This window comes from Tachypleus tridentatus, chromosome 13, assembly GCF_004210375.1.
Source record: "Tachypleus tridentatus isolate NWPU-2018 chromosome 13, ASM421037v1, whole genome shotgun sequence".
Taxonomy (NCBI): Eukaryota; Metazoa; Arthropoda; class Merostomata; order Xiphosura; family Limulidae; genus Tachypleus; species Tachypleus tridentatus.
Genome location: NC_134837.1, coordinates 61,614,715 through 61,632,719, shown reverse-complemented (window position 1 = coordinate 61,632,719; position 18,005 = coordinate 61,614,715). Strand labels below are relative to the sequence as shown.

At 33.1% G+C, this 18,005-nt stretch overlaps 1 protein-coding gene across 4 annotated transcripts in view; it reads right to left on the bottom strand.

Annotated features, from left to right (window-relative positions):
- Positions 1 to 4,101: 4,101 nt before the first annotated feature.
- LOC143237841 (meiosis regulator and mRNA stability factor 1-like) overlaps positions 4,102 to 18,005 on the bottom strand; it is a 92,889-nt gene continuing 78,985 nt past the window's right edge. For all 4 annotated transcript variants that reach the window (XM_076477502.1, XM_076477503.1, XM_076477505.1 and 1 more), the window contains 3 exons: positions 9,728 to 9,838; positions 8,399 to 8,551; positions 4,102 to 6,022 (listed from right to left, as the gene is read on the bottom strand). In XM_076477502.1, coding sequence (XP_076333617.1) covers positions 5,589 to 6,022; positions 8,399 to 8,551; positions 9,728 to 9,838 — 698 coding nt within the window. In that variant the 3' untranslated portion in view covers positions 4,102 to 5,588. The remainder of the gene's footprint in view (positions 6,023 to 8,398; positions 8,552 to 9,727; positions 9,839 to 18,005) is intronic.

Genomic DNA, 18,005 nt, shown 5'->3' with positions numbered 1-18,005 from the left:
GATATTTCCACTAAAATGTCCCTAGACCGTAACTTTTTTACCGATTTAGGAGAGCCAACAAGCCCTTCTGAATAAAAAATGGATACATCTACCCTAAGGGTTTTTTTCAGTTAAAGAATATATAATTAAAAATCGCAGGTCAGATTCAAGATGTGAGTTTGACCTTACAGAGTCATCAATGCATGGTCGTTTGCCAGTAGTTGGATTTTTCTCTATGCTGTCATTTTTATTTGAGGGGTATCCACAATAAAAAAGGAACATTTTGGTGCCCACCGACCCCACCCACCATAGAGACCTACAAGGGGATGTACTTCAGCACCATATAAGGTCACTGCTGCAACTCCAGGGTTTTGTGAGCACTATACCCAAACACCAGAATCAAATAATGTCCACTACACCCGTTGAGGACGTCCTATGCTGGCACTCAGTTGACCCTGGCCCAAACAGACTAGCCAATTGATCTTGGAGGGGCCACCTTAAGACCACCCGTCTACAGGAATTCATGGCCAAAGTGATGTGTTGGAGTTGGACCCCTCAACTACCAGGATCCTCTCCTCCCCTTCACGGGTCACCACGCAGGTGGAGGTATAAATCCCAGAGGAGATAAACTGAAAGAACAAAACCTTCTCTGGAAGGTCCCCTCACCACATACGGGAATCCACATTGAAAAGGTCTGCTGGAAAGCAAGGCAGTGCGAGAGTGTAGGATACCTATGTAAAGTATTCCAGTCCCATTTTTGAGCTTTCCATGCCATGTGGCAGACAGAATTCCACCACGGACGAGGATTTCGTGAAAAACGTGTTGAGGTTTTAGGAATACACTGAGCAGCTGCCTGTATAATAACAGTCAGTTACAGCTGCCACACAGTCATCTACTGATGGCTTACAGATGATGGCAGGGTCAAGTTCTGCAAGAGCAGTGAAATAGGGACAGTTCGCTTGATCCAGTTTCCACTGAAGCACACGGGTCGGGTGGAATGATCACGGCCAGTCTCTCTCAAAATTATAGGAAAATAATCACTGCTCTGTAAATTATTGTCAAGCCACTATGAAAACTGGGATAATAGTGAAGGGGAGAAAATTGAGAGACCAATAGCAGTAAATGACTGACTAAGTGTGTGATTAAAAAGGGAGACACCAACTGTTCAATGAGAGCATCAAGGTCCAATGGATCATGTCTCTCCAGGCAACAGGTAGAGAGAACAAATAGTGATGGTACGACCCAAGGGAACACCGATGACTACAGCCTCCAAAGGCATGTCGAATGGCAAAGATAGGGTGAGAATATACTGATCAACCAACAGTGCCACCCCTCCATGTACCCATCCATCATTTCTGTTCAAAGAAGTCCACAGAAAGGTGACTCTATCAGCAGGTTTCAGAAATGTTTCCTATAAGGAAAGACATACAGGATGGTAGTAAGCAACCAAGTGCTTTGATGTCATCCAAATTAGAATGTAAACCTCGACAGTTTCATTGTATCAAGGTGGCCACTTTTATTTATGTGCAAGCAAATTGGATGGAGAGCCCTTCTTTTTACGACCACGTCTTTTTCCTTTATTGTCTTTATTAAAGGGAGGTCTGTCGACCTCCATGGGTCGACTAAGCAGGTGTTTACTGTTGGAAGAGGATTCCAACGACTGAAGACATGAACAAATGAATGCATAGAGATCCATCTGCACTCCCACTGTGGTAGTGGAATGAAGTGCTGCAGTATACATCCGAGAGAAAGTAGTGGACAGCAACTTCCAAGCTTCAGGGTAATCATTGTTTTGAATAGTTTTCAAACGATGCACCTCTTTTTCTTCCAACCATTTAGGGCAAGAACAAAAGTGGGACGGGTGAGAGCCATTGCAATTGATGCAAGGAGGATCCGTTTCACACTTATAGGCATCGTAGTCCTTGCCATTGCAACGACCACACGTCAAGGAACGACGACATGATGTCTTCGAGTGACCACTGCTGACAATGGAAACATCTGAGAGGGTGTGGAATGTATAGCCATACCTTGCATTTAAGATAACCTGCCTTGATAGTGGCAGGTGGATGCAGTGATGTAAATGTAAGAATGAGGTCGGCCTCATAATTCCATCTTTGTGAGTGGAGATATGCCTCACTGCAGAAACTCCTTAGGTAGGGAAACCAACATGAAGCTCTGACTCGGGAATGTTCTTTAAATCCCTCTCAACAATAACTCCTTGTGATGAATTTAGAGTAGCATGATGTGTAACCTCAATAGATATATCCCCAATCGCCTTTGAATGCAAGAGGAGTTCACTATGTTGAGATGTGGATGTTTCCACCAACATGTCACCAGAGCAAAGCTTCTTTACTGACTTTGGAAAGTCAACAAGTCCCTTCTGAATGAGAAAGGAGACATCTGCCTAACGGGTTTGTCTAAAAGACAATGTAGTATAAGAAAATGAGATACAGGTGTTCCAGATGTTGAAGACCGCTACTCAGAATCTTCAAGACGTGGTCGTTTATCTATAGATGGAGTATCCACTGACCCCACCCACCACGGAGCCCTACAAGGGGATGAACTGCAATGCTAAACAAGGACGCTGCAGCAATGTCAGGGTTTTGTGAGCACTATACCCAAATACCAGTATCAGATACAACGTCCACAACACCTGTTGAGAACATCCAACACTGGTATTTTGGTTGACCCTAGTCCAAGGGCCCCAGAGGCCACCCGTCTACACGAATTCAAAGCCAATGCGGTGTGTCAGGGTTGGACCCTTCAACCACCAGGATCCTCTCCTCTCCTCCATGGGTCACCACACACAGCAAACACGTGGATGGATGTTTAGATCCCAGAAGAAGCAAACTGAAAGAATGGAACCTTCCCTGGGAGGTTCCCCCTCACCACATACATGAATCCACATAGATTGGTTAAATTAATCAAAAAATATTCTCACTATCCCAAAGTATGATTGCACAAGCCATTACGAATCCTTACAAAATCCTAGATCTGAAGAGTGTTTAACATACCTAACGTTTTTCCTACATCTAAATTAATCTTTCTTCATATGGCTATATCTACCTTGGGCTTAGCAACATTTAATCAATCAAAACATGAACTGTATTTTCCACATCTAAGTTTTTCAAAAGTATCTGAAAAATGACTACTTAATCCTCTTTGCATCAGATTATGCCTAAGACCTCATCTACTTATTAATAATTTGTTTATAGTTACACATAAAGCAACACAAGTGGTTGGTTGTGCTGAAGCCATCACAATTCTCGAAACCCAGTTTGTAACCTTATAAATCTTCAGACTCACCACTGTGTCACTAGAAGAATACTTAATAGAATATGGAATCACTATTTCAATACACATTTAACGAGCATTCATTGTATGGCCTATTTTACAGATTATTTAAAAGAGGTATACTTGTGTCAAACTCCTTTACTCGTATATTCAAATCACATACTACAGAGAAAAAAACGATAAAAATTTGTGCCAGAGTTTAATACATTGTACTTTTACCTTCTAAGGTTTTTGTCATTTAATTTATATATTGTAAGAAAACTTTCATAGCCTCAAAACTGTCTTTTGTATAAAGATACATGCTGAACACAGTAATTTAGATGTACTTCCACATTGCTCTAAAGTAGTTCTGATGAGTATTTTAAATAGAACCAAAATTTAAAATGTCTTCCTTTTGAAGTTCTTATGCCATGCTGTGTTGTAACCTACATAGTGCATAACTCTTCATGATTCATGGCACACACGTTCTGCTGACAACATAACATTAAATTGCTATGTTGAGAGTTCCTTGTGTGATGTGTTGTTTCTATTGACTGACTGACTGACAGATACAGTACTGTATATTAGTGCAAGAGGTTAAAACAGTTAACCCCTCCAGATGGCCTTTAGCCCTCTTTTGGGGAAATTATCTGAAATATGACTAATTATAAATTTACATCTGATTTAGGTAGCAGATTTGACATATCAAGCCAGATTTAGACAATGTGTCCAACCCACACCAGAACTGGCTAGATATTTCCTACAAACGACAAATCTTACTTTCTACATCTGATTAATGCATTTTTTTACAATTAACATCATATTTGAAACCTTAATTCACACACAACATACCAGCTCAGTTTTTTTTTTATTAGTTTGCATCTAACAAACATACAATTTTTCCATGTTCAATACAATCTAGACTAACTTTCATTTTTAACAAACAAGCAAAATCCTAAACTTTAATTCAATACTATAACCTCTTCAACCCACAAATTTAATGTGCAAAAGAAAATTGCAGTTCCAATACATTCCACTCCATATTTGAGGAGACAAGCAAGTTTGCTTTTTGTACATGGAATTCCTCTCACAAAAAAACTTCCAATAAAGAAATATACTACTCAAAGAGAGATCTAAGTACTTCCATTACAACAAGGTAGTATTCTACTACCTGTGATTCAAGGAAAGGTAAAATTATCAATTTATTAGCCTGATTACTTCCACTTCACATGTAAGTCACCAAAAAACATTCACAAAAGGGGGTAATACTGAACTTGTCTACGTAAAATAAAAAAATTCAAGTGATTTTCTAATGCACTACATATCTATTAAAAGAAATGTAGCTTAGAAATTAAGAGTTAAACTGAGGTCAAAGAAAACTCAATGTCTTTTATTTGACAAATTACCTTCCCCTCTTACAATCTCCAAATAATACTCTTGGAGCATAACAAGGGGTAACAAGGTACTTTTGCCATTTCAAATCACTCCAAATACACAGTGTATTGAAGGAGTAAATGCCTGTTGCCACTACAACCTCACTACCCTTACTACTAGCAGGGTAACTACAGCAACATTTCTTTGCCTCAGTACACAAAATGAACATTGTAAAAATAGATCTACAATGCATTTTAATATGAAACCTTCTGCGCAGACTTTTAACACTATACATCAATGTTTATATTTCAATCTACAAGTAAAAGAAACCTCTCTGGATAACTCAGAACCTTAAATTACAAAGCTAGTAAATCACACAAAACTAAGAATGGTGGTGTGGTGAGCTTCATTATACCTAAACAATACAGTTGTTACAATTATTCTAACTTCATAGTTACTAAAATCACTGGGTTCTACTTTTCAAACAAAACCAATAACCTACATTTAAATTACTTCATAAAATCAACTTTGTCAGTTTCAGTACTTTGTATTAAACACATAATACAAAAGAGATGACAATTCAACTTCATTGGTCCCAATAAACAAAAAACAAAACAAAACAATAACATAACTTTCATATGCACCAATTTTACACTGTTTTTGAAATACTCACTGTATTTCCTATGGCACCATTAACACAAATGTCATGAAAAAAGCCCTATTTCAAATTGCATTTTGAGAAGTCATAAAATAGAAATACCTTTTGGAATATGTTGCTTATGACAAAATCATTCTGCCATTAAAAAAGGAAAAATCTTTCAAGAGCTTCTTATACCTTAAACAAAATATGGTTTATAGACATATATGAGTCTGTTTTTTGACAAAAATGACACCAATGCACTTTAGTGAAAAATAAAAAAAATTAAAGTACACACATTTAAAGAGTTTATGTCAAACAGCTTTTAATATCTTGGTTCCAATGGAATAGGAAAATGAGCTGCAATACGACTTCGGGGGTAAACTTTAGTGGGTCCTCGTGTTGGAGTGCTCTGAGTACTGGGAAAACCGTCTTCACGTCCAATGACTGTAAGATCCTCGTACGACAGGGAGTCGGGTCGTGACTTTGCCATGTTTCGAGGAAGTGTGTTAAATCCACTATGATCAATGCAGGTACCACCTTTAAGAGTTTCCTTCTGAGAACTTGGAGGAAGTGAGGAGTAAGTTAATACTGGACAGTCTGGTTGGCATGAAATAGAACTTTTAAGTTTGTCAAAGACATAACTTGAACTTGTAGCCACTGCTGGCAGTGGACAGGATGAAGTTAGGTTGACTGAAGGATACTGCAAGGGCAGTGTGTTCAAATGAAATTCAGCTTCCTGCTGTTCTTCCAAAAGAGCTTAGAAAGCACAAGAATATATCACTATAAATACTCAGAATTCAACTATAATACAACAATGTAACTACACAGAAAATGCTTCACCCATGATACAAAAAATCATAACTGAAGCACTTTAGAAAAAGTCTTTTTTTACCAGTGTCAAATTGAGGAAGAAAACACTTGGGTTTTAGATTTTTGCATTAAATTGATGGGTGAAGCTCTATTTTAAAAATACTGCAGTGACACCTCTGGTGTCAACCTTTGAAGTTAACAAGCGTGGTGGTGTCATTACATTTTCAAATTATAAAATCTTAGTGCTCACTGAATAATTATTCATATCTGATTATTTCCTTTAAATAAACATTTTAGCAAGTCCCTTCCTACCCTTTGTCTTAAGTTATTACAGGGGCAAAATGACAGTTCAAAGAAAAATTCTGTGATCCTGTCAAATTGCATCCTAGATAAAAATTGAAAATTTGAGATTTCAAATTTTCTTTTGATGCAAGATTTAACACTTATTTTGGATAAAGCAATTTAAAAAAAATAAACTAATTATCAAATTTAAAATTTGATCACTGTTATAATCATTACTAAAGTGTTGAAAATTTTTAAATATCCTGCCTACATAGATACAACCTGTCAATGGACAAAACTAATCAAATCTTGTAATACTGCATCTACCTGAGGCCTACTTTTAATTTTAAATAGCTTGAAAACAGAATTTAAGTTGGAAATAAACTATAAAATTTAACTATACACATTTTATTCTTTTTTTCATGATTCTGAAACTAACAAAATTAAAAACATCTGAAAGCTAGACATTTTTCTTGTGATCTAGTTATGGTTGTCTTTTACTGCCTTGTGTACTTACACTAGTTCACAGTTTTTACGTTTGTAAGTGCTTTGAGCCACCTCAAGGTCAAGTGTGACTTTTTTCTTGAGATTCTGTATAGATTTTCTATTATTTGTAAAGCTACAGAAGGTATTCTAAATTAAGTTTTCCTAAGTGTTTATTTCACTGAACTAGTTGCTTTAGCAACTAATTTTCACAAATACTCTCAAGTCATTTAATTTGAGGTCATCTAGTTGGTCATCACTTGCATCACACTACACCCTTAGAAAAAGATTACATGTATTTTGAAAAGATGCATGAAAATTAGTAAAACAAACTGTATATTGTGAGATAAAGACTGTATGTGTGCGTGTGCATGCACATTAAGTTATGTTTTTATTGCACCATTTTTGTTGAAAAAATGGCTTATTGCATGTTGTCAGAACTACTACACTGCATGTATGAAATATGGCTTTTGCATTAATGTTAATGTTATATGGGTCAGGGTAATGGAACAGTAAATACCTAATGTTGTGGTTTTTATTGCAACATAAATTACCAAAAAAAAATTGTCATACATTTCACTTTTATAATTTAGTAAATTTTATTAATGAAGATAAAATATGATTGTAAATCTGCCACTGATTTAACATTTTATAAAATGTAATGCCATTATGTTCATTTTAGACAAGGTACATGAACATTCCTTGATCATTGATCTTATTTTCAGGATAAAATAGCAATGTTAAATCTCAATTTACATTGTTATGCAATTACTATTTAATTTTCTGTGAAAGGTAATTCTTGATTTTTTCTGATGAGTGTTTTACACACACGCAAAAGCTAAACACCAGCAACTACCTTATTTTGTGGAAAATGTAAGTTAACGATAAAACAAAACATGCATGTGGTAATAAAAAGCATTTATTAAACATTTCGAAATCCTCACAATTTCATTATCAGTAATATAGAAGTACAAAAGCAAACAATATTTGCAGTTATTACAAATATATACACAAGAGTAAACAAAAACATGGCACTACCAAAACAGTTAATTTATCATAAGTTTAAATCTAATGAAAACTTAATTCCTAAACAATAGTCTTCACTATTTAACTATTTCAATAGTACCAGTTTCTCTTTCAACTAGTATTTGTTTATTCAAACCCTTTACTCTTACATATTTATGTTGTAATTAAAAATGTTTGTTTTGCACCTCTAGTTTACTGAAAATGGAATTTGAAACATTTAATAAATTCTTCCTGTTATCACTTTCGTGTTTTGTTTCATCATTAAACATCAAAAAGGCACAATTTCTGTATAACACTAAATCATAAAATTGGAGCTAAGCCAAACTTCAGATGTATACAGGTTAGATATAATAAATTACCCAGTATGCTGTATAATCTATTGCTAAATTCGATTATGCAAATACTGGAAGAATGTAAGTTCATTTTCACCTATTTTACTTATGCAGGTATTAATTTAGCAGCTTTGATTGCATTAGTACTACTCAGTGACAAATACAATAGCAGAGACTGGATTTCAGATGATATACCCACCTGGAGAAGATGGTTTAGGGGAATCAAATCCCATTAGGTCTCTCTCTGCCAATGACTGCAGCTCAGGGTGCAGTTCAGGAGAAGGGACACTGCTTGGGATGGGTTGGCTTAGCAAGTCAACTGGAGAGTTCCTGACATGTAAAAGTTCTTCACCTATAATCACAACCAGTTTGATCCATTTATATTTCTTTTACAATAATTATTCAGAACCATGATGAAAGCTTCACTTCATTAATTCAGTGGACACTGGAAACAGATGGCAACAAGACAAGATAAACTAATTTTCATTTCACTCTTGTTTACTGACCAGACTAGTTTGGTGACCATTCAGTAATGCAAAGTCATACTACACAAGTAATCTTTTTCTTTCTTCTGCTTTTACAATGGAGTGAAAAGTTAAAATCCCAGAACAATACATGGAGGTTTTACCCATAAACTTCTGACATACAAGATTCCACTTTGATAAATTACTCAGAATGTAGTTTAAGAAAATATTTTGAAAGAGCTTTATCATCCATTTACATTAATTTAAGTTTTATATATATATGTATAAAAATCTGGTTCAATGCTTTGCATTAAAAACACTGAAAGCAAAACTTAACCAGGAAAATAAAATGATTTAGGAGAAAGGTATAATGTATATTCAGGTTTAAATTTCTGAAATAATTAAATACTTGCAAAATTAATGTTACAAATACATATGTTACTCAGCAGGAAACACTGAATGAAAACAGATTTTCCACTTTAATTTACAAAAACAGTCAGCAAGGATCAAACTGATTTTTAAGGATAATTTGAAAAAACTGGTTATGTTAATTAAGATCATAAAATCATATCAATGGTACAAGATTTTCCACTTGCTTCGCTCTTCTTAATTAAAATGAACATCCTTGTGTAAGAATCTCAATGTTATGATTTAAAGATGTCAAAATCTCTATTACAATATCAATCTTATAAACGAATAGCCTATTTTACTTTGGAATTCCTTTCACTATAAAACAATGTACCATGAAGAATAAACAGGATATTTATATCTTAATTCCAACTATTATATCTGTACATTTAGGTAAGTAGTTTAACCCATAAGCTACTTTCTGGAATAAGTCACGTTGTGAATTACGAGGAAAACAGAGAATGGAGATACATTTGTCACCATAAAATCACATGGTTGCACACATTAGTTGATACACCATGAGCCTAGTCAACATACTGTTATGTATGAATTGAGAAAACAATAGCACATAGGTAAAACATCAATGCATACAATTTTTTTTTTTAAAGGTAGTTTACGAAAAACTGCAAAGACAATTAATAGCTGGCAAAGCTTACTTTCATATGATTGGCCAATTTCTTTATCACTGCCATGTTTAGCTGACACATTTGTAGGTGGTACTTTTTCTGCTACTTCCCTATTTGTTAAGAATGGAGGAAGTGGAGAACCTAAACCATATAAAAGAAAACCAGACAAACCATTTTAACTAATCTATTCTTTGAATGATTTACTTCATTTTTCAAAACTTTTATTCTTTATGGTTGGATGGTTTAACCATTTGCTTACCAATCCTTTATTTTTAAAAACCATTTAAAACAAATTCAAACTGTTCTTTGAATTGGAAATTTTGCAAAGTTTAAACATGTCAAATTAAGCTTTGTGGGTATGATTAATTTGTAATTTACAAAAATTCACTAAAAATGAATGATTTCACTTAATGTTTAAACTATCACTCTCTATTGACAAAGTTCTTTCTTACTTATTACTGATGTCTTATTTTGAACAAACTGCAAAAATTTAACAATCCCTTAACAAGAGCATTCCAGTAATTTGAGAACTTTTTCATAACTCTTTGAAGATGAATAATTTCAGATTATAAAGATGGATATTCTCAAAGGAACTCATTTTTCATTTAAACACAAAGGAACAGCTCTGACCTGATTATCTGTTAGGGTAACTCTCAGATTTCCGTGCATGTACCATCAAAACAGTTTTCTTTAATGACACTGTTTCATGGTACTGTATGCACCGAAGTTAAGATGTTTTGATTTAAAATAAAAATTACCACCCATTTCTTTTTCTTTTGTTAACCCTATCATGATGAGTCACAGGCAAAATGCCATGTCATCTCATTTGTTGATTTGCATTCAAAATTTTATTAAACTACTATTTTATGAATTTATGTCAATACGTTTGGTATCAAGTTGTAGGTAATTAACATTTTAGTATTATTCATTAGTTAATTTCTTAATTTAAAAGTAAATGTTAAAAGAACACATTGATTTTTAAGAGTCATGTGGTATTTTTAATGAAGCTCTAGTTCAACTTAGATCTTTACAATGTCAAAATACTAACTATAGTTTCATACAAACTAGGAACCCAAATTATAATATCAACAAACTAGAATATACAATAAAAACCTCATCTTTTCATTTTGTTTAGATATGGTTTATGGACTGAATCAAACAGCAGCCCCATTCAAGTCATCCATTTTTGTAAATGGACCCTTACATACATTTACTTTAACATATGAAATGTGTATAATCAATCAAGAACTTAAAACATCTCCCCTAATGGTTTTCTCAGTCATTTTAATGTGTTAGAAACAGTTTTGTTCTTTCAAACAAAAGATTAAGGAGATAGACTGAGTCTTTAGTGTGCTTTAAATTTCACTTTTTTTTTTTTAAAGACCTAAAAATACAGCTCAGTTACTAAGCTTGATAAATTAGGGCGTATTCTATGGTATTGATACAGTAATTTATAATTTTTGGTTATTTCAAATGGATATATAAAACCTGAAAAAAAATTTGTGTCGCATCCTCCACCTGCAAAGTTTCTTACAGCATAACTAACTGCAAGAAGCAGCTACTAAGTTTAAAGGTCATAGGTAGAAGAGAATTGTTTGCTTTACTTATTTTTTCCTAACATAGAACATTAAATATAAGTTTAATAACATATTTGTAAATAGTAATAATGTGCATAATACTTGAAATGCGAGTATATTACAAAATAATAGCCCCCTTTTAAAACACAGCCAAAACAGGGAAAACCAAAGGTCAGTTTTACATTACTGGATATGGTAATACAAGTGCACATGAACCACATCAATGCAAGTTCTGTTATGTCAGCCAGGCATGACTGGAAGGTCAATGTAATAAATGTATGACATGAGACTTGAGATATTTAGACTAAACATTTGTATTTGTGTTATAACTTGTAGTCACTCCAGAAGAAAAAAGGCACAATTTTATATATAATATACATAATTGTTAAATGGTGATTACAAGACTAGTCAAATTGACAGACCCCCATACAATCAGAGTAGAGAAAATAACAGACAAAATAGTCTTAATGAAAACAAATGTTTGAAATTTTTGGAATGATGAGTAATTTTTTAATTACAAAACTTGAAAAATGACTTTACACCCAGACTAGTAACAAAACAGAATTGATATTTTCATAAATAAATCTTTAGTAGAAATGCTTCCTTAGAAAACTGGTTTTTATTGAAAACATGTTTGAAATGTATTTATAAGGGTTTGCACATTACACAAATAACATTTGAAAGTTTTAGGATATTGTATAGTTTTGTAATCACAATATGAAACTTTACAATTGGACTAATAATGAAACATACATGATATTTTCAAACAAGTCTTTAGTAAAAGTATACTACACTTTGTGACAGTACACACATTTCAAGGATAATATAAATACTTAGTGTGCAAATATGCATACAGTCAAGAAATTTGCTACATTGTCAATTTATAATACTGCCATGTAACTAATGGCAATTAAAAACTATAATAGTAGCTGAAGAACATTATGTTAGATTTTAATTTCAGGTGTATGGAATGGAAAAATTGAGTAACTGACAGGTTTTTGAGAATGTTCAATACTTTCCTACACCAACTGGTGATGGAACCTACCAAAAAAACTTAAATTTAACTCTTAACAAGGGTTCAATCAATGTAACCAACCATGTGACCTCTTTGTACTTGTTTAAATTCTTTATGAACTTAATACTACTAACATTTGATAAATGTTTGTAAGGATATGTGCTACATTAAACTTTCAGGTAATATTATAACTTTCATACAAAATAGAAATTAATTTTTTAGTGAAGAATTTTTAATAAACTTTGAGATGTCCATAAATGTAGTGAGTATTTAGTTTAAATAGTTCATGAACAAAGTGATTTTTCTTCTCAAATTTCCTTAGTGTAATCTTAGAAACCTAAATACATTTCAAATGTTTGTGTTCAGTAAAACTATTTTATTTTTTATATCCATCTGTATGGGATCTGTCAGTTTAACCAACCTAGTAACCAAAAAAAATTAAACTACCTCTTTTTTTTCTTGAATGACTTGTAACATGAAACTACATTGTTTATTCTAAGGAGCTTTGAGCTCATACAGTATACATCTATTTATAGTTAAATTTTATTGCCATTTAAACCATGACTAACTACTATCCACTCCATAAGTTGTAAATCAATTGAGGGAACATACAATTTGCATTACCCTATAGAATTGCATAACTATCAGTTACTGTGCTGTTTGCATGCATGCCCCTCGTGAAACATTTTTATTACATCATTTTTACCCAATATAATTTTACCTAACCTAGAGATCCATATTTTTACATCTTAGTTACTTTTATAATAAATAAACACAAAAATGAAGAAATAAAACCTGAATTTTCTTTATTTCTGTCAATTATCAATGACAACAAGCCCTTTTATTATATTAATTGTAGAAATCAAGTTTTAAATTAAATACACTGAAAAATAGACTAGTAACATGCAAAAAATTAGGCACTTTTCCCGAGCTTGCAAAATTGTTCTGCTTTTTTAACTATACAACAAGAGCCATTACGAATTCATCCAAAGTAGTCATTAAGTTTTTTTACAAGAGCTATGCTTGTACTATGAGTAAAACTGACCATTACCTGTTCAAAAAATATCATACATGTTTATTTGATAGATGAAAATTTTGGCTTTCTATTGGTTAATTAATATATAATTAAACCTAACAAAGAACTATTAATAAACCATGACAGACAGTGGCAAGCAAGTGTAGCAAAAAAGGTCTGAATTTCTATTTGATAGTTCTGTAATCAAACAAAATTGAAGGCTATAAATATTGTTTCTTTGGATTTTATTGAGGGATTTACATTTAATTTCGTACATATTGGTGGGGTGGTGGATAAAATAAAGACATGGCTAGAAAAAAAATGAGCATCTAGGAGAAATTCAGGATTTTTAAAAATATTGCCTAATAAAATTAAGAACTTAAACACTTGTATGCTGTTAAAATACTGGTCATTAGCTCAGATTTTATGCTTACCAACTGGCATAACAAACAAAATGTGGATTAATAAAATTTTTAATGTGATTGAAACCCATGTGTCTGCAATAAAGGATGCTTGTGGTGATAGGGTTAATATTAGCATCTGATGTGAATATGATAAGAGTTGTTGCCTGGTGAGCATTTAAGTACAAGCAACTATTGCACGAATGATTAAGCTTGGCATTTTACTATATGTAAAACTGAAGAATAGTAGCCTTATTCCAAATTTCAGGAATGGAATGAGACATGATCTGGCTTCTGTAGATCTGACTAAAGATTTGGGTCGAGATCCTGAAGAGGTGTGAAAGTATACAAGGAAAAACTGAAATGAATACAGAACATACATATTCCCTAGAGAAAAATAAAGCACAAGAGAACAGAATAAACCAGAATAGTTTGGTAAAAATTTAAGAGATAATATTAGGGATAAACATAATAAATTCACACAATTTAAACTTCCAGGATATAATAGTGACTTGAAGGAATATAGGAAATTAAGAGAGCTTGTTAAAAAGAATGTTAAGAGCAAAAACTATTTAAGAAGTTTGGCTGAGAGAGTTAAACAATAAGGAATTATTTAGGTATACGAATAAACAAAATGTCAGAATGCTTTAACTCACTAGTTGAGCATCTTAAGCACCTGGCCATGCTGGGACATTGTGTATTATGTTATTTCACCTTTATTACTAAATTAAGATGTTTATATAAAGCTTTGCATTTCATGCAGTATGTATAGTTTAAGAGTTTATTGGTAATTTAGGCATAGCTACCAAATCATAACGAATGTTTTGAATTAAGCACAAAGCTACACAATGGGCTATCTGTGCTCTGCCCACCACGGGTATCGAAACTCGGTTTTTAGTGTTGTAAATTATTCTTACAAATGATAGTGGGGAGCTGATCTTGGAAAATTATGAAATGGTAAACTTATTAAATTATATGTTCTCTTCACTTTTTATGAAGAAAGAGAAGTACTATGCTTCAATTACTTAATATATGAAGAATATATTGATTTAAATATTTTAAGTTTTGAAATTGTACACATTAAACCTAAAAACTGAAATCCCCAGGACCAGACAACTTTTATCCCAGTTTGAATGGAAATTAAAATTTTATTTCTGAACAACTAACTAATCTTTTTATAGGTCATTGAGTAGTGGAAGAGTATTAGATGATTGGTAGTTGACTAATGTTAGTCCAATATTTAAAGGAAGTGATAAACACTGTCCAATTAGTCTTACATCAGTAGTTAGAAAGGTTTTAGAGTGCATGAATAAAGATGCATTAGCAGTCACTTAAAGTAATATAATATGGCATCAAAGAGCCAAAATGATTTAAGACATTCTTTGAGGATGTTACTGAAAGAGTTGATGAAAGAAATACTGCAGATTTAGTTTACCTTGATTTTCAGAAAGCATTTAATAAGATGCCTCACAAAAGACTTTACAAAAATTACATCTGTGGGTCTGGAACAAACCAATAAAATTTTGAAGTTTGCAGATGACACTAAGACTGTTGGGGTAGCTAATTGTATCAAAGATACTGTAGACTTGCAGGGAGATTCAGATCATTAAATACCAATACATGGCAGTAGATGTTTAATTATCCAAAATGTAAGATGTGTGGGTTTATCACAATTTAAATGGGAATATATTAAATACTGTTGCTGAAGAAAAATATCTTGGTGTTATGATAGAAGTCATTCAAATTCATACAAAAAGTGTAGTGCAGCAAGCACTAAGACTCATAAGATTTTGGATAGTATCTATAGAAATATTGAATACAAAACAAGGGATATTACTCTTTCACTATAGATCACTTGCAAAGCCTCATTTAGAGTACTTGTTTTTCTCTGGTGGAGAGAAGGGTTAGGGGTGTTGATAATATAGATCCAAACTTTTTAGCAGTGAAAACAATAGGACATAAGGTTGAATTCGTCTGCAGCTTAGACAGTATTACTATTCAAATAGGGTGTTTAGCTTTTGGAATAAGCTGTCTTCAAAAGCAAAATGGAAGCAGAAAAGTTTATAAAGTTCAAGAACAAAATTGGATGTATACATGAGTAGTAAGGGGTGGTCAATAGTTTGAAGCTGGAAAGGACATCCTTCATAGGCTGATAAAAGCTTCCCTTTGTCCTTTCAATATTTTATGAAATGAAATACAGATGTAATTAACTACCTCCCAATATACTGTCAACTTTGGTTATAAAAGTTGATTAACAAATGTCTGGATAAATAATATAGTCCCAATTATACACAAATGCATTACAACATAATATACTGTAAGAGAATTATGAACAAAACTATTTTTGTGACAAATCACACTACTTACAGTTCTCTGCCATTCCTCTTAATTTATCCACTTTTGATGCAAAAAGAGCATTTTAGATCTATAATGTTTCCCCAAAGATGTCTTTCATTTAATACTAGAAATCAGTTGGGCTGAAAATATGTGGAACTAACAACTGTATGAAATGCTATTCATATATGTAATATAATACTTAAGAGATTACTGTTTAAATACATAGTAGTTTAATACTTTGAAGAATTGTTCAAAGTATCAAGATATTTCCACCAAGAAGAAAACCAAGAAATATTAATGTTTGACAAAATTACAAACTAAACAAAAAAACTGTTGGTTGGTTTGGTGTTTTATGGTACAAAGCAACTGGGCTATCAGTACCAAACATCAGGGGTAAAAAGATAAATTAAGGTAAAATTAGTAAGATTTTTAAAAGGAAATATTTAGGTACAACATCAAAAGGAAATTTAGGTACAATAAAACAAAGTTTAACTTTTGAATTACAAAAACAAACAGCATTAAATCCAATTTTTACATCTAGTCTACAGCAGTAAAAAAAAACACTACAGTAATACAAGTTTAAAGAACTTTCTGTAGCATAACTGTAATTATCATAACTTGTCAGGAAGACTAACAGGCAAGTTCAAAAACCACCACTAGTCACCTGAAATTGGCCTTTCCAGTCCTGGTTTCAAGTTACTTGATGTTATGGCCATTTTAAGAAAGTAAAGTAATAAATGTTTTAAAAGACTTGTAGCAAAATTTTAATTATAACTTGCCAGGATGACTAATGGGTAGTTCAAACGGGCAGTTCAAAACAGCAGCGTTAGTCACCTGAAATTGGCCTTTCCAGTTCTGGTTTTGAGATATTTCACTTTACGACCATTTTCTAATTTCAAATTGAACTAGATATACTTTTATTCTTAAAAGAGAATCACATTATAAAAGGTCTCATGTATAAATTAAAAACTTAAATAGCATTAAAAATGATTAAAGGCCTTTAAAAAACTAAAAACATTTCTAAGGTGGATAGTATCACTATCGCCAATAACATTGTCTTACTTTACAGATAAACCTTGAGACAGAACATGTTTAAAATGCTGCCATTGTTGAAAGTCATAACGACTGCAAAACAGTAAAATGGGGTTTATTGTGACCTAAGTGTTACATAGACAACACATTGGTGCATCAATTCCAGATAAAAGAAAACAATGAGTTCTTTAAAAACTGTGACCAATGCGTAGTCTAGTTATAACAACTTCCTCTTTCTGATCCTTACAGAAGCAAGACGGCCAAAGTCCAATGGAGGATTTTGTTTGGAAAAGATTGTTTTCACGTTGCGAACTCTAAATCGACTGCCAACTGGCACGGAGCCAAGCCTTAAATACAGGACCACAGTCTATGTATGGAACAAGCACAGCAATGATAGTGCCAGAAGAGATAGATTTAGCTGCGGTGTTGGCAAGCTTCGTTCTCGCTGAATACCAGCGTGGCGTGGTATCCAGAGAAACTGTATAGAAGTAGGTGTTAAAGAGAAATGGGCCAGTTGGTTTTGAATATCGTTGAGAACAGGGTGCAAACAAACGTGAAACGATTCCAGGGCCAGTAGAAAACTAAGCAAGTCAGTATAAATAGTGCAATTTGAGGACTGCTTGTCTTCTATGTGATCCAGGGCAAGAGAAATGGCATACAATTCAGCAGTGAACACAGAAGCTGGAGAAGGAATTCTGCATGCAATCACCAAACAATCACAACAAACCATGGCAGAGCCCACACAGTCACCTGGTTTCAAACCATCTGTATAAATAGGAATGAAACGATGGTTCGAAAAGACGTTTAAGCAAATAACACAGTATTTCCAATTATGAGTGTCTGCTTTCCTCAGATAATTTAAAGATAGGTCACATTTGGGGACTGTAATAAGTTATGGTGAGATGGAGTGACCAGTGGATACAGCAATGTT